At 44.9% G+C, this 18,598-nt stretch overlaps 1 protein-coding gene across 1 annotated transcript in view; it reads right to left on the reverse strand.

The window, feature by feature from the left end:
• Positions 1–17,788, reverse strand: part of LOC110521664 (sec1 family domain-containing protein 2-like) — a 67,211-nt gene extending 49,423 nt beyond the window's left edge. Inside the window, exon 1 of the mRNA XM_021599399.2 lies at positions 15,282–17,788. Coding sequence (XP_021455074.2) covers positions 15,282–15,357 — 76 coding nt within the window. The 5' untranslated portion in view covers positions 15,358–17,788. The remainder of the gene's footprint in view (positions 1–15,281) is intronic.
• Positions 17,789–18,598: the final 810 nt, after the last annotated feature.

The raw sequence follows: 18,598 nt of genomic DNA on the forward strand, positions 1-18,598 counted from the left end.
AAATTGATTATAGACCTCCACAAGTCTGGTTCATCCTTGGGAGCAATTTCCAAATGCTTGAAGGTACCACGTTCATCTGTACAAGCAATAGTACGCAAGTATATACACCATGGTACCACGCAGCCGTCATACCGCTCAGGAAGGAGACACATTCTGTCTCCTAGAGATGAATGTACTTTGGTGCGAAAAGAGCAAATCAATCCCAGAACAACAGCAAAGGACCTTGTGAAGATGCTGGAGGAAACAGGTACATAAGTATCTATATCCACAGTAAAACGAGTCCTATATCGACATAACCTGAAAGACCGCTCAGCAAGGAAGAAGCGACTGCTCCAAAACCATAATAAAAAAGCCAGACTACGGTTTGCAACTGCACATGGAGACAAAGATTGTACTTTTTGGACAAATGTCCTCTGGTCTGATGAAACAAAAATAAAACTGTTTGGCCATAATGACCAGCGTTATGTTTGGAGGAAAAAGGGGGATGCTTGCAAGCCGAAGAACCCCATCCCAACCGTGAAGCGGTCATGTTGTGGGGGTGCTTTGCTGCAGGAGGGACTGGTGCACTTCACAAAATAGATGGCATCATGAGGAAGGATAAATTATGTGGATATATTGAAGCAACATCTCAAGACAGTCAGGAAGTTAAAGCTTGGTCGCAAATGGGTCTTCCAAATGGACAATGACCCCAAGCATACTTCCAAAGTTGTGGCAAAATGGCTTAAGGATAACAAAGTCAAGGTATTGGAGTGGCCATCACAAAGCCCTGACCTCAATCCTTCTTGAAACTTTGTGGGCAGAACAGAAAAGCATGTGCGAGCAATGAGGCCTACAAACCTGACTCAGTTACACCAGCTCTGCCAGGAGGAATGAGCCAAAATTCACCCAACTTATTGTGGGAAGCTTGTGGAAGGCTACCCGAAATGTTTGACCGAAGTTAAACAATTTAAAGGCAATGCTACCAAATATAAATTGAGTGTATGTAAACTTCTGACCCACTGGGAATGTGATGAAAGAAATAAAAGCTGAAATAAATCATTCTATCTACTATTATTCTGACATTTCACATTCTTAAAAGAATGTGGTGATCCTAACTGACCTAAAACAGGGCATTTTTTACTAGGATTAAATGTCAGTAATTATGAAGAACTGAGTTTAAATGTATTTGGCTAAGGTGTCTGTAAACTTCCCACTTCAACTGTACATCTGCCACAACATGAAGCAGTTGCATTTCAAAAGAGCGACAGAAGTCATGGCCGCAAGAAGAAATATCAGAACTAAGAAATGAAAGATGGACAACAGAGCGAAAGAACGAAGAGCGAGACAGATTAAACGCCCCACACCAGTAGAAAAACATTTAAGCTTACCCATGATGTTGCACAATGACTTCAGTCAATAGGCATGATACATTTGTGCTTGAAGTGACAAATCTGAACTGCCCACTTTGTGCAAATCCATGTGAATGCGGAGTCTATTCCTATGATATGACACACAAATTATTTTCAACCTGTGTTTCACTTCAGGGCTGGGTTTTATTTGAATGATACCACCCACCAGCATGTGTATTAATCAGAAACAGCTGCAAAGGTATTCCTCTTCATGACTGAAATGAGCCAAACATCCTTGTATTCACTGAGCTATGGAGCTAATTAAAACAACTTGTTTCTTACCAGAAGAATTCTCAGAATCAGTTGGATAATTTGTAAATGTTCACTTATTTTTGAGCTAGTCTGTATTAAAATGAATGGCATAATTGTGTTATATGGTAGCATTTTGCAAACCCTCTCCCCCCGTCACCCCAAGGTGAATTGTTTTGACAACTAAAGTTTTGCTTCACTACATGCTCCACTACTTTAATTGTTATAACGTTAGCTAGAAACCACAAGTGTCTATCCAGATAACGAAAAGGCACCTGCGAAAATAAACTTAAGTAGCTTATAGTTAGTTACATGTCATTTGTGGTGTGAATGATCATGAGCAAAGTCACGGTAGCCTGTAATTTCACTTCCCCTGTGAGAACTTGGAGCACGGGCTGACTTGGCTTTGCTGTACCGCACGGGCTGACTTGGCTTTGCTGTACCGCACGGGCTGACTTGGCTTTGCTGTACCGCACGGGCTGACTTGGCTTTGCTGTACCGCACGGGCTGACTTGGCTTTGCTGTACCGCATGGGCTGACTTGGCTTTGCTGTACCGCACGGTCTGACTTGGGTTTGCTGTACCGCAGCCGAGGCCTGTCAGTAGCCTACGTAACGTTGCACCTTGTCCATTACAATGTAGAAAAACGCATTTCAACTATCTTTCAAAAGTTATCCATATTACCGAAGCTTCATCGTATTCTTTCAAACTATTTAGGAGGATGAAAAGATTTGGCATGGGCCCTCAGATTCTCAAAAAGTTCCACAGCTGAACCACTGAGAGCATCTTGACTGGCTGCGACACCGCTTGGTATGGAAACTGCTCGGCATCCAACTGCAAGGCACTACAGAGGGTAGTGCGTACTGGGCCGAACTCCCTGACGTCCAGACCTCTATACCAGGTGGTGTCAGAGGAAGGCCCTAAACATTGTCAAAGACTCCAGCCACCCAAGTCATAGACTGTTTTTTATGCTACTGCACTGCAAGCGGTACCGGAGCACTGAGTCTGGCACCAAAAGGCTCATGAACAGCTTCTACCCCCGAGCCATAAGACTGATAAATAGTTAATCACATAGCTACCCGGACTTTTTATGAAATAACACATATGGAATCATGTAGTAACCAAAAAGGGTGAAACAATATCAAAATATATTTTATATTTGAGATTCTTCAAAGTAGCCACCCTTTGCCTTGATGACAGTTTTGCACACTCCTAAATATTTTTTTTCCCCGGTATCCCCTCTGGGTTGGGTTGGATTAGCTTCGTGTTCACGTGAAACATCATAATACAGACACCAATATGTCAGATACAGTATGTACTCGTCATGCAGCCAAGTCCTTTTGTACAGTCAATGTGTGTGTGTTTGTGTTTTTATGTTTAGCAAACCTATTTAGAACATGAAATCACCTCTTTTCTGGATGGGAGAAATTGTGAGTGGGAAATATTCAATGATGTTATCAATGATTAGCAGGGCAAGTTCAAACATCAGCCTCTCCGGTTCCTCTCCCCCCAAAACCTAGTCCCTTCTTAACCCCCAATCCACCATCCAGGCGCACCAGTGCTCCCTGCCCTGCAACTCAATCAACCTCCGCCCCATCTCCTCCGCCCCATCTCCTCCGCCCCACCTCCTCCGCCCCACCTCCTCCGCCCCATCTCCTCCGCCCCACCTCCTCCGCCCCACCTCCTCCGCCCCATCTCCTCCGCCCCACCTCCTCCGCCCCACCTCCTCCGCCCCACCTCCTCCGCCCCACCTCCTCCGCCCCATCTCCTCCGCCCCACCTCCTCCGCCCCACCTCCTCCGCCCCATCTCCTCCGCCCCACCTCCTCCGCCCCATCTCCTCCGCCCCACCTCCTCCGCCCCACCTCCTCCGCCCCATCTCCTCCGCCCCATCTCCTCCGCCCCGTCTCCACGACCTTGCTCCAATGGCCAGTTGAGGAAGACAGCTGAGGATCCTTTGGACACTGACATCATGCAGCGGGTTGATGATATAAAGACACGACAGCAGTGTGCAGGAAAGGACGCCTACGACGTCGTGGCACCATGGACGGTGTCTATTCCTGCTGATCAACGTCTCCCCGTTTGCCTCACCCCAAAAACGGTTGCTGGTGCATGTTTATACTTATTACTGCTGTTCAACTTGTTTCATCTGTGTATTACATGGTTTTATATTCCACCATGTTCCTTTTGTGATAGTCAATACATATGTAAAAGGTATTTGTCTTTGTACTGGCAGAAAATACTCCTGTTTTGAATCAGTCACTCAGCAAACTTGTACTGCTTTGCACATGAGCTATGTAGATTAGGGGGGGGGGGGGGGGGGGGGTTGTCCTTATTGTCTACAGCTGGACACTCACCATTGTACGAAAAGGAGGAAGGGTCTCCATTGAAAGGCCACTACACATGACCATGTACAACCTTGTGTTATGTAATGTCTCGAGGGTCTAGTCTTATTGTCTACAGCTGGACAGCCATTCTCACCCATGTACCACAGCAGGAAAGTTCTCATTGAAAGGCCACTACACATAACACAAGGTTAGGTAAATGTCTTGAGGGTCTAGCCTCGCCAAAAATACATGAACAACTAAAACAAGGATAAAGTGACTGTCATTATAGTACTCTTTATTGTGATTTGTAAAGTGTGAATAAGTCCCCCCAAAATTTATTTCGAATGGACCATTATCATGCACCTGTATTGAAACAGGTGCAGCGGGAAAAAAATGCATGCACTTAAATAGCAAATGGAGGACACTTTTCCGCGTGGTTTATTTTCATGCCAGTCAAGTAGGCTATACTCCTGTTGTAAATATAAGCAATGTGCTTAATATTAGGAAAGTTGAGAAATAAATATAGTAGGCCTAGCCCATAGAAAAATGATGGGATCCTCCTCTTTTTATTAGCGGCCATCACTCTGTTTTCTCCCGCAATTGCATAGCCTATAGAAATGTTGCGCAACATGAGCTCATTGGCCCTCATGAAGTGTTTGATTAGATTTTCGATCACATTTGCATTGATGTCAATGTGATTAGAGGGACAGTAGAGTGCTGAGTACCAGGCAGTTAGCAAGTTTGGTAGGCTACTAATGACCATCAGCAGCCTTGGAGCTTGGAGAAGTCTAATTACAGTGACTAAAAGGTCATGTGGAATTTGACTGCCTTCATGACTCGTGACCGCCAGTGTGTTAGTAATACGGTCACCGCAACAGCCCTAGTTCAAGCTCTTGCTCCTCAAACTCTAGCAATTGCAATTCAAAAAGAGACATGTTTGCTTCTGCGGCTAAGAAATAGTGTCGTAAAGCATATAACACCGGACTAGCCTGACATGTAGCTAGCATTTGTAAACAGGTATATAACACCGGATCCGGAAGTTCAAACATCGTCGCTAGCTAGTCAAAAAAAGAGTGCCTCGGCTCCTCTTGCTTGATCAGCTACTTTTGCTCCCCAAGTCCCCTAGTGGATATACACTACACAAGGCAGCCTTCCTCTCTGGGTGGAATGCAACGAAAAGAGCTTGTAGCCATCTTAAGGCTTCCCATCCTAAACAGTTTGGAACAGTTTGTGCATATATTAATGATGTTTTGTTTTGAATGTTTTTGTTCATTTTGGTCTTCGGTCTTCGGACTTTGGTTTTGGTCTTCTGCCTTTGGTCTTCGGCCGTTGGTCTTCGGTCATTGGTTTTTTGGCTGTTCGTATTTTTTTCTTTCTCGGTAGCGGTAAGTCTATGCCCCTTCGTTGGTGATTGGCCAACAGTAGGGATACTTCAATTAAGTGTCTGTTGTCATTCAACAAGAGACAATTCGTTTTCATGCAAATTTCTTCACTTACGAAATACTGCACAACATCTTAGTTAGATGTAAAATTGCGTGACTAAGATCTACTTGGCAAAAACATCAAAATTAATGACAGATTTCTTGAGTAATCTAAGATTAATTCTGACTATTTTGAGGAAGTGTATACTGGCTACGGCGTCTCAAGATGGACAAACAGTACTATTGTTGTTTTTTTCTTGTTTTTGAACCGAAGGTCTTTTAAAGTATGCGAGCACACTCGTTCGGTTGGAAAGCGGAGTTTGGCTAAGCCAAAGCCAAACTAAAGCATGCTGATGCCTTACACACAAAGCTTTATAGGAGAGTATAGATCAAACTAATGGCTGGTTTTACAAATCCAATAGAAAACAGTGTTTGCCTGAAATCACCTAAAGTAAAAAGAGATTCAGTTTCAGAGGGAAAACGACCCTTGGCTTGAGTAAATCCATAAAGAGAGGGCAAGGAGGAGAGAGTAAAAGAAACAAAGATTCAGAGAAGTAAGTAAGATCTGTTTATTTATTGTTTGAAAAAAAAAAATCCTTAAACAATTCATTAGTGCGGACAGACAGAAGCGCGCACATAAACTGGTTCACACACACACACACACACACACACACACACACACACACACACACACACACACACACACACACACACACACACACACACACACACTACATTGAGAAGGACCGAGAAACAGGAGTGTGCATGATTAAACTTTGATCCTCCCTCTGTTCAGTTTGTGTGCGTTTGTGTGTGTGTGTGCGCATGTGAAAGAGAGTGTGTGTTGAATGATAACTGTGATGTGGGGCTAGCTCTCAGGGGAGACAGAGACAGATAATGTGAATGTGGAGGGGCTGTGTTGTGATCCTGCGATAATGATTTTAGGGGGGTTATGGGTAGATGGTAGGAGGGGGGAGGGTGGGGTGGCCTCTCCCTTTAGGATGTCCCTGGGTGCTCCTGGCCTGAACTAAGTGGGTAGGGGGTGAGGGAGGGCAGGGTACAGGGGAATGTTTGTTTGTGTCTGATCTCTGAAACCACAATGACCTGAGAGACAAGGCAATGGACGTTGGTAGTGGTGTGTTTGTGTCAGTGTGTGTGCACGCGCCTGTGTGTGAATCAGTAGGTCTTTCTGCATCTGTATGGAAATGTGAGTGTGTGTATTTGTGTGAGTACATATGTGTGTATGAGTGTTTATTGACTCTGTAACACCATTACAGTGAAAACAGATACGAGTGGATAGGAGAGATAATGAGAAAAAGCAGTGGGTTTCATTTGATACCTGAAACCCAAATAAACCCCTCCGACCTGCCAGATTTTGACTTAGAGTCTTTTCTCATTTCAAGAGATTCTTGAGCGGTATTGATTCTCAAGGGACAATTGTAAACTTGCTTATTTCTCATGGTTGAATGCTACCTCCGGATGTCGCGCATGACACTCGCCTGACAGTTACCCCCCCTCTTCTAAGCAGGGCAGCGTAAACAAAATTGTCTCGTTGAGCCCAACATACAGGTAAAACTGTCCAGGCAAGAAGCATGCATCAAGAAGCTGATCAACTCACCAGTGCCTGGAACTTAGACTTACGAGTGTTTTACACCACACGGAGAGGATGGTCGCAAAAAAGTACATTGTTGGAACATGTGTTGATACTGATAGGATCAAAATAAAGGGAACGCTGCTCTTGAATCAGTTTTCTCCATTCAAATTGTTCCTTAACATTATAATTATTTCCCAATACTGGTAACGTATCAGCTCCTAGAGAGATTTTACCACCTACGGCTGCAAATATTGGAGGCGGCTTATTCTAATGTTCTAATGTCACTTGGCCGTTCTACGAACGGTCTGACTGTAGGGGTTAGATTACGAGCGTTTTCAAGTGAAACATTCATAGAGTATCACAGTATGTGACATAATACCCATAAAACCTAGAGGTCAAAAACAGAAATGGTTCCAATCGTTTTTCCACCAGTGATAGAAATTTGTTTTTGATATTTTTGTTTTAAGCCTTTCGCAAACCTTAACCCTTACCTTAACCTTAACCACTCGGAGCTAAGACCTAACCTAAATCATTTTACATTTACATGTATTCAGCAGACACTCTTATCCAGAGCGACTTACAGTAGTGATTGCATACCTTTTACATTTTCATAATTAATGCCTAAACTTAACCCCAACCTTACAAAATCTGAGTTAATTCCTAAAGTTAACCCCAACCTTACAAAATCTGAGTTAATTCCTAAAGTTAACCTTAAACACTTTAACATTTTTTGTAACATCTTAGAAATGTGATGTATGGATGAACATCTAATTCTGATGTGAGACTGAGAGGAAGCGCTTCGTGTAGGCTGAACCTGGCACAACGTTTTGATAACTGTCGGACAAGTGAACTTTTATCAATATATTGGCCTGTATTCACCCCTTAAAAATGAACTGATGGTTAGCTGCTAACGAGGCTATCACACAGAACTACAAATGTCTGTCAAGCTTCACGTCACTCACCAGGACATGATGACCTCGACGAGACTGCCGACTCAAGGTTAAGAGTCTCTGGATGAACTATTTAATGTTAGCTACATTTAGTAATGAATACATAGTTTAAATAGAAAATTCTGTGATCTGTCATGGGCAAGTTTTAAATGTCAATAATACATGTTATCTAGCTAGCTAGCTCATGGTTAACTAGTTTATTTACATGTATTTAACCTTTATTTAACTAGGCAAGTCAGTTAAGAACAAATTCTTATTTTACAATGACGGCCCACCCCGGCCAAACCCTCCCCTAACCTGGACGATGATGGGCCAATTGTGCGCCGCCCTGTGGGACTCCCAATCACGGCCGGTTGTGATACAGACTGGGATGGAGGCCCGACTAGGTGCATTCTTGTCAAATAAAGATGCGTCTTCATTCTTGATTATGGATGCATTCTCCAATTAGTTCATCTGGCTTTGAATCTTCAACAGAACATATCATCAAGGTAGTTCTGAATTGCTTTAACACAGCAGTGCATTCTGGCACCATGAATTGAAATAGATTTCACCTTATTCATATAGTTGGCAGAAATAAGGGATTAAATATAGACCTTCACCATCTGAAGGAGAAGAGGATCTGGTAAAAAAAAAAGGCAAGGTTGCCAATATAGCCTACTTCACAAAAAAAAATCCTAATATTCATGGCCAATTGTAAATATCTGACTACTACTAGAATAGTATTCTGTATAAGACACAAGTCCAAATGCATGAATAAGCCAACAAATATTAGCTCAAATGAAAATGTTCAATATAACTTTCATTTTGGATCAAGATAGTCAGTAGCTAACTAGCTGACAGCAAAGATTTGTAGTCTTGCACGATGTTTACTTTGCTGTTCATTAGTATTTTCGAATAAGAGAGTAAACACATTTACAAAAGTCACCTTGTCCGAGAGAGATTTGTACGGTTATCAAAACCGTTATGTCAGGGAAAGTCTACATGAAACACAGACCCTGTTAAAGGTGCTCAAATGACTGCTGGAAAAAAACAACGATTGGAACCATGTCCGTGATTAAACTCTAGGTTTTATGAGCATTATGACCTGTCCACTGTGGGGCTCTATAATGATGGCTTAAGGGAAACGGTGCAGAGTGATATAACGACACTCCTACAAAGGCTCTAACAATGAACTTAGCCTTAATATGCTTTTGGGACACCGGGCCCAGGGGAATTATTAACGTTGGCGTTTACCTCATATAAAGACTTCCATGATATTGATCAAATGAAGCCTGGTTCGTTCTGAGGTCACTTTAACATGCAGAAGCTGTACTTTTATATTCGTATGAAATGGGTAAACCTCCATGTTTGATATGCTAATGTGTTATTATCTCGCAAGCTACATTTAGCTGATTAATGTGTGCACGAACAACAAAATAAACCCTTTACCTGTCTACACATGCTTGTGAATTGTTGCATTATTCAAGAGTGTAACGTTAGCTACTATGTTTTAGAGGAAAAATTGCTTGCAATGTTGAATATTTTGCAAGCTTACTGGCTCGTCAGTGGCTACTGTGATACTGGTGTTTACGCAAACTTGGAGAATGCAGAGCAAGAATGTCTCGTTGCCAGCCACAACGAAAAGTAAGGCAAAGACGTTGTAGATGACAAAAATGAACGCACATATCATGTAAATTGCAATCTCGTCGTGCTGCCTCTCCTTAAATGTTTGTCAACGTGAATTTCCTCTTACAACAAAGTCCCCCATAAACCCATCTGACACTTTATATCTGTTTACATGATCATGAGTCATCACACATAGTCAGCCACACACAGGCTCCATTTTGAATCAGATTCACACAAATGCCTGAAAAAAGACATATGAAATGCATGCAGGGAACAGACACACGAGTAACAGGAACCTCAGGCTTCATTTCTGAAACCAGGTCCAAAATGACCTGCTTGAAAAACATGAAGACGGCATCAATAGCCATAACTCTCAGTGAAGGGGTACATTGGGGTGGGACCAAACAGAGCCTGGTGATTGAAGCCACATGTTGAGGCACAGTGAGTGCAGATCACACACACACACACACTCGTGATTGATTGATTAATCGTGTGAGTGGCTCTTTTCCCTTAAAACGGCAAGTTACACAGAAAAGTCAAAGCAGATGACAATGTATGAATCACACAGTACACTATTACGGTAAACCACACACACACACACACTATAACATCCACCAGGAGGGATTCAGAACCAGTCATACACACACTATGCCTCTGAGGACTGACTCAGACAGAACATACAGAACAAACTAGAGAGTGATGAGGTGCTGAGCCGACCTACAGTCACAGTGATGTACTGTACTTAGAAAACAACAGACAGCAAGAGAATGTTAATATGATAGAAGAGATCAACAGTACATAGTGAACTTAATGGTATTTGATAAAATGATGGTATTTGAACGGCAGACAACATAGAGTGTGAGTTGCTATTCTTTGCAATAATTAGAGGAGCACATTGACCTCACTTCAAATGGCTGAGATGAGTAGCAGGATGTAAGGTCTATGCTATCACTGTGTGAGGGGGGTTTGGGGTGAGAGGTCTGAGAGGGTCGAGATGAGAACCTCTGTGCCTGAAGGGCAGTGAGGGATGAAGGGTGGGGGGTAGAGGGTGAGGGTTGAAGAGTGAGAGGGTCAGAACAAACAGGTCTCCAAGATATTCATATTCAAACGCACAAATACACTCCTTGATCAAAAGTATGTGGACACCTGCTCGTCTTATTCCAAAATCATGGACATTAATATGGAGTTGGCCCCCCCCTTTCCTACTATAACAGCCTCCACTCTTCTGGGAAGGCTTTCCACTAGATGTTGGAACATTGCTGTGGGGACTTGCTTCCATTCAGCCACAAGAGCATTAGTGAGGTTGGGTGCTGATGTTGGGCGATTAGGTCTGGCACACTGTTGGCGTTCCAATTCATCCCAAATTAGTTTGATGGGGTTAAGGTCAGGGCTCTGTGCAGGCCAGTCAAGTTCTTACACACTGACCTCGACAAATCATTTCTCTATGGACCCTGCTCTGTGCATGGGGGCATTGTCATGCTGAAACAGGAAAGAGCCTTCCCCAAACTGTTGAAACAAAGTTGGAAGCACAGAATCGTCTAGAATGTTATTGTATGCTGTAGCGTTAACATTTCCCTTCACTGGAACTAAGGGGCCAAGCCTAAACCATGAAAAACAGCCCCAGGCCGTTATTCCTCCACCACCAAACTTTACAGTTGGCACTAGGCATCTGGGCAGGTAGTGTTTTCTTGGCATCCGCCAAACCCAGATTCGTCCGTCAGACTGCTAGATGGTGAAGCGTCATTCATCACTCCAGAGAAAGCGTTTCCACTGCTCCAGAGCCCAATGGCAGAGAGCTTTACACCACTCCAGCCGACACTTGGCATGGCGATCTTAGTCTTGTGTGCGGCTGCTCGGCCATGGAAACCCATTTCATGAAGCTCCCGACAAAACAGTTATTGTGTTGACTTTGCTTCCAGAGGCAGTTTGGAAATGAGTAGTGAGTGTTGCATCGGAGGACAGACGATTTTTATACGCTATGTGCTTAAGCACTTGGCGGTCCCGTTCTGTGAGCTTGTGTGACCTACCACTTCATAGCTGAGCCGTTGTTGCTCCTCCACGTTTCCACTTCACGATAACAGCACTTACAGTTGACCGGGGCAGCTCTAGCAGGGCAGAAATTTGATGAACAAACTTATTGCATGGCTGTGTGCTCAATTTTATATACCTGTCAGCAACGGGTGTGGCTGAAATAGCCGAATCCACTAATTTGAAGGTGTGTCCACATCATTTTGTATATATTGTGTACCAGCAGTTCTAAGAACTGGGAACTATATACTGTAGGACAGGGACATATACATACACAAAACACACACACAGACAAAGCTATTTGCTCAGACAAGCTGACATGTGTGCGAGGAACTCTGATACAGTATTTAGGGAGAGTGAGACAGAGGGAAGAAGGGAGGAATTTGTAGATTGAGAGAAGAAGAGCGGGAGAGAGTAAGGGAGATAAGAGGCAGCAGTCCCACAGACACAGCGGAAGCTCCATATCACAGGAAGCGGTCACCCACTTCCTGTTATGAACCACCAAGAACTGGACATCTCATAGAGAAGACCTACAACACGTGCGCACGCACGCACGCACGCACGCACGCACGCACACACACACACACACACACACACACACACACACACACACACACACAGTGGTAGAGGTTGATGGATGATGGCCATGATTATAAGGTTTAGAGTATCATTACAAACACAAAAGAAAATAAACGTCATCATACTGCCAGCGCAATCATTAGCCCTCAGTTTGTTCACACGCACAAACTTTTTACACACACGCATGCACACCATCACACAAACAGGCATGGGTGCGTACACACACGTATGTAAACACACACACATACACACAATTATAGCGCGGGTGAGGTCAGCTCATTACCATAGTGACCAAGAGTACCCACTCTCTTCACTTATTATATTCAGCCTTGAGCTGTTCACCCCACCCATGGGTTAAATAGACCTGACTTCAATGACACACACACATACACACACACAGAAACATTATGGGATATGGGTTACGCCCTCTGGACAGTGGGTGTGTACGTATGTGTGTGTGTGTGAGGCCCATACAAACTAAGGGCAGAGGGTTATAGTAATAAATAAGGCTGGGAATTGCCAGAGACTTCACAGTATTATATTTTCAAGATCCTAAATGTATTGCGATTCGATGTTCTAAACACATTGCTCACCATATGACTGTTGCAGAGGGACAGAGAGAGACACGAGAAAACAAGTTTTGATCACTGTGCGGACAAGTGGCATCAATAAGGGATCCTAGCTTTCACCTGGATTCACCTGGTCAGTCTATGTCATGGAAAGAGCATGTTTTGTATACTCAGTGTAGATTACAGTGTGTATATCATACTGAGTGTGGGAGGGGATGTATGAAGAGGGAGGGGATGTATGAAGAGGGAGGGGATGTATGAAGAGGGAGGGGATGTATGAAGAGGGAGAGGAAGTATGAAGAGGGAGGGGAAGTATGAAGAGGGAGGGGATATATGAAGAGGGAGGGGATGTATGAAGAGGGAGGGGATGTATGAAGAGGGAGGGGATGTATGAAGAGGGAGGGGATATATGAAGAGGGAGGGGATGTATGAAGAGGGAGGGGATATATGAAGAGGGAGGGGATGTATGAAGAGGGAGGGGATATATGAAGAGGGAGAGGAAGTATGAAGAGGGAGGGGATGTATGAAGAGGGAGGGGATATATGAAGAGGGAGGGGATGTATGAAGAGGGAGGCGATGTACGAAGAGGGAGGGGATGTATGAAGAGGGAGAGGAAGTATGAAGAGGGAGGGGATGTATGAAGAGGGAGGGGATATATGAAGAGGGAGGTGATGTATGAAGAGCGAGGGGATATATGAGTAGGGAGGGGATGTATGAAGAGGGAGGGGATGTATGAGTGTGTGTAAGGGCTCTGGACTTGTTGAGTGTGTGTTGGAGTGTGTGTTGGGGGCTCTTGAATAGTGCAGTGATGCATGGAGGCCCTACAGGAGACCTATGTTCCCACCTGAGACCCAGATGTGACAGAGAAGGAGGGTTTGACCAGACAGGAGAGGGATGGAGCTAGAGAGTTTGTTACTGTAAAAATACACACATTTGTATTATTAAATGTCAACTATGGGGTGTTACTATGGGAAAACCATAATATGTTGTACTGAAAATGTTTATTTTGTTAAATCATCAAGAATTGTGCAGAAAAGCATCTGTACATTGCTTCATCATCTTGTAATAAACATTTGAATACAGGATCTTTATTTGATCACCCTGGTGCAGGATAACTTGTAAAACGTGAATTGTATTTAAGGCTTCAAAAGGCTTCTGAGGTTTTTAATTTCCACTTTGAAAATTCGCACTTGATTTTCACTTATGAACAATGTATCAATCCCTACAAAAATGCCAATGAATTATAATCCACATAATAACTCAGATTTCCTGTTGCTGCAGGATTACTTTCCTGCTGTAGCAAAGTGGCTCAAATTAAGATCCTACATCTGTATAAAACGTCCATTGTCAACACTAGATGATCTATCAGAACTAATGTGACACTGTCAACACAATGCAATGAGGTGTTCCATTGCTCAATAAAGACTGACAAGAATTGTATACCACTAATCAACACTACAGTGATGTGATGGGCTATTCAGGAGTCATGAGCTTGAAGAGAGAGAGAGAAGGGAGGAGGAAGGGCTGGCGGAGAGAGGGAGCCAACAGGAAACTAGTAAATTAGAACCACATATCCCGTAAGTCCGTAACACATAACACATACTGTAGGTCTACCCTCCAGTGGATATTCTTAGGATTTTCTATCTCTACAGAGCAGAGGAAATTAAAAGACAGCCAAAAATAGAGGTTGTTTTAACAGGGGAGTCAGAGAGAGGCAGGCAGGCAGACAGTCTTCAGGGTCAGAGAGGGCTGAGGGGATCTATACGTCTTACAGAGTATGAAGCGTCTAAGGGGTTTAGCCTGAGGGACTGAATAACCCATTAGGAGGAATGTGTGTGTGTGTGTGTCTTCTAATGTATTTTATTTTCAGAGGTCAGAGTTTACATAGTCTTAAATGGCCTTTCCAGAACTCTCTGTTCACACAAACTAACACCACATACAGTAACGCTACAACACCACAGATATTACAGAGAGCTGTGAGATGACAGGGCTCCTCTATAAAGTGCCTCTCACCTAGTAAAGTCTACCAAGCTCTCGCATCCATAGCGCCATTTCTCTCTCACTCTCTCTCCGTCTATCTCTCCATCTCTCTCAGTGTGAGAGGTTCACCTGGGTTTAAACGGGGTTTAGCCGGGCGGAAGTGAGAGGTTCACCTGGGTTTAAACGGGGTTTAGCCGGGCGGAAGTGAGAGGTTCACCTGGGTTTAAACAAGGTTTAGCCGGGCGGATGTGAGAGGGGGTGAGCTCATAGACGGAGGGCAGACGTAAAGCAGCTGTCAGCATCAAAGAGCAGAGCTGACCTGTGTGTGAGTGTGTGTGAGCCAGCGGGAGACAGACAGACAACCGGAGAAGGCCAAGAGAGAGACCTGGCTCACTCAGAGCAGATAACAGAGCGGGGGGAGAGGGAGAGTGATAGAAGGGGGAGAAAGTGAGTGTGCTTTTGTGCAAAATGGAGAGAAGACGGAAACGGCGAGAGCGAAAGTGAAAAAGGGTGCGCCGAGAAAGACAGAGAGCGTGGAGATCTTGGGTTGAAGAGAGAGCGAGGAGGGTGAGACAGTTTTCTGTATTTACTCACAACAGAGCTTATCAGAGTCCCTGGATCCCCTTCCTCTGTGGTAGTGGAACAGCAACAGCACAGGAAGAACACTCATCTCTCTCTAGGTACTGACTGCTGCTGCTGGGAGAACCAACTGACAGCTGCTCTCTCTCTCCTCCACCTGAGGGAGGCGCTGCTGAGGGCACAGCTGGAAGCAGCTACACCAACGATGCTGAAACAGATTGACCCCTGTCTGTCATTTCTAAGGAACAGTGTATCAGAGGAGCTATTACTGTGGAATAGTGTGTTTGAATGAGTCACAAGTTTACTGATATTGATATACTGTATATCCCTGTCCTAAGGTCTGTGGGGACGAGCGCTTAGATGAGCCTATTGTGCCTGCTGGTCCAGTGAGGAATTGGAGAGGAGGAGAGGGGTAGCAATAGAGGGAAGCGAGGGGAGCAGTAAAGGCTGTGGAGGAGAGGGGTAGCAGTACTAGGGGAGTAAAAGGGGGTCTGGAGGGCGTTCCCCCTGGCTCAGGGCTTGATTAACACCAGGCCTCCTGACAGGAAATGACCCGGCCAGCGCAGAGCAAAGCCGAGCGGCGGGAGAGCTTCCATCTGGCATCAGGGCTGTAGTAGAGGAGCACACACAACCACTAGGACCAGAACTACCCATCTATTCCCTCTATCTATCACTTCTCTACTGTCCAGTGTTCAGTACCAGCAGAGAATCCGTTTCTCTCCCCTACTACTACCACCTCCATTGTCTCTGTACTACCATCTAAATGTAGGCCAGGGTTGTCAAACGTATGGAACAAATGCTATTGAAAGTTGTCTAGATCTTCTCACAAGTCCCAAAAGCAACTCCATTCCAAATGCTAATCATTTCATGCAGTACTTAATGCAATTGTAAGGGGTTAGGGAAAACAAGTCAATCCCAGAGTAACTTGAGCCGAGTGAGAGATAACTAGTTGCGAGTAGTTGATAACAGAGCTGTAGGAGTGAGGGGGGAGAGAGAGAGAGACACGGAGGAGAGGGGACAGTTTGGGAAGGAAAGCGGGTACAGAGTGGCAGGTCATCTCTCACCGCTGTCTGGAATCCGTAATATAAACAGGCTCTCTAGTAGCAGCCAGATACAACACAGATAAACCGTAAAACCCAGAATACTCTGGGAACAGGAGAACACGAAGACACAAGCACACATCCAGTCCCTAGTCTATTTCCATTAGCATTGAGACCCCTTCAAACGCTCCCCGTCTCTGGCTCTCTGTACAGTAGGAGTGCTGCAGATGCATTAGTAGTTTCATATAACTGGATTACCCTCTATGTGGGTAGCTCTGGGGTTGATGGGAGAGAAAGGTCAGGGGGAAGTAGAGAGCGGTTCAGGGGGCACACAGAGGACAGAGAGGGGAGACACACGGGGGAGTAGAGAGGACAGGAGGCCCAACAGGACCTCTCAACTAACCCTGTGTTAGAGGGTGACAGGGTGACCCCAGCCTGCACTGATGCGTGTGCAGGAGCCAGGGGCCACTGTCACAGAAAGGGGTTCTCTGGAGCCAGCGTGTGTGTGTGTGTGTGTGTGTGTGTGTGTGTGTGTGTGTGTGTGTAAGCGAGTGAGTGTGTGGGTAGGAGGAGAGGAGAAGAGGACGAGTGTCCCTCTCCATTCTTGTAGTTATAACTACTTATGACTAGCCTTTTATGATATGCATGTCCTGTCCATAAACACACAGAGGAAGAATTCTGAGCTGAGGTTTAACACACTCCATAAACCGACGGTCAGTCTGGAGGTGTAAACAACACATTGGGCCTGGTTCAGCGATGAACCCCCGTTTGGGGTCAAAACCTAAAGCGATATTGCAATGGTCGACCTTCAAAACAGGATCGCTGTGGATGAAGGGAACAGGCTGTTTTGTATTACTGATGACTACAGAAAAAGTGGAGTGGGCTGAGTGTGATGCGCGTGCACACACACACACACACACACACACACACACACACACACACACACACACACACACACACAGACAGACAAACAAACAAAAACACACACACACAAGCACACCATGGCCTAACCTTCTGACCGGTCGTGTCCTACAGTAGAGACCAGTTTAATTTCCGTTAATTAAAGCCTGGGGTTTCATGTCATCTGATGAACCGGAGAAGGCTGCACTATTGACTTCTCTGATCATCTCTCAGCATGGTTAAGGGCCCTGTGTGTGTGTGTGTGTGTGTGTGTGTGTGTGTGTGTGTGTGTGTGTGTGTGTGTGTGTGTGTGTGGAGGGGGTCGATGGGTTGATGAATGTTTTCCAATTAAAAATGCAGGCTAATTTCGAGTTATTTCATAAATGCAGTGAGGGAACTGGGGAAATAATCTTAACCAAGCCTAATCATCACCCATGCACCCTCACGCTCCACTTCCCCCTGTAACTAGCGCTCTGCAGCAGGGCCTAGGAGAGAGATAGAGCAAGGAATGAACTGAGAGAAAGGATGGAAGGCAGAAAGAGAGTGAGAGAAAGGATGGGAGGCAGAAAGAGAGTGAGAGAAAGGATGGGAGGCAGAAAGAGAGTGAGAGAAAGGATGGGAGGCAGAAAGAGAGTGAGAGAAAGGATGGGAGGCAGAAAGAGAGTGAGAGAAAGGATGGGAGGCAGAAAGAGAGTGAGAGAAAGGATGGGAGGCAGAAAGAGAGTGAGAGAAAGGATGGGAGGCAGAAAGAGAGTGAGAGAAAGTATGGGAGGCAGAAAGAGAGTGAGAGAAAGGATGGGAGGCAGAAAGAGAGTGAGAGAAAGGATGGGAGGCAGAAAGAGAGTGAGAGAAAGGATGGGAGGCAGAAAGAGAGTGAGAGAAAGGATGGGAGGCAGAAAGAGAGTGAGAGAAAGGATGGGAGGCAGAAAGAGAGTGAGAGAAAGGATGGGAGGCAGAAAGAGAGTGAGAGAAAGTATGGGAGGCAGAAAGAGAGTGAGAGAAAGGATGGGAGGCAGAAAGAGAGTGAGAGAAAGGATGGGAGGCAGAAAGAGAGTGAGAGAAAGGATGGGAGGCAGAAAGAGAGTGAGAGAAAGGATGGGAGGCAGAAAGAGAGTGAGAGAAAGGATGGGAGACAGAAAGAGAGTGAGAGAAAGGGAAAAGACAGCAAGAAGAAAAGAGCAAGAAAAAAAGACAGAAAAAGTGGATGGCCAGAGTGTATTAGAGAACCTTTTATGTCCCAGGACTGTTCCCATCAGTGGAGAGAGAGGCGTGTTGCCGTGCCAACCTAAACAGCAGCATTGGGGAGGTCCGTCTTTCCCGTCGCTCCCTACTTCCCCTCACACAGCCCATGGACAGGATGGAAAACAAACCCAACCCGCGTGTGTGTGTGTG

This window comes from Oncorhynchus mykiss, chromosome 30, assembly GCF_013265735.2.
Source record: "Oncorhynchus mykiss isolate Arlee chromosome 30, USDA_OmykA_1.1, whole genome shotgun sequence".
In the NCBI taxonomy this organism is placed as follows: Eukaryota; Metazoa; Chordata; class Actinopteri; order Salmoniformes; family Salmonidae; genus Oncorhynchus; species Oncorhynchus mykiss.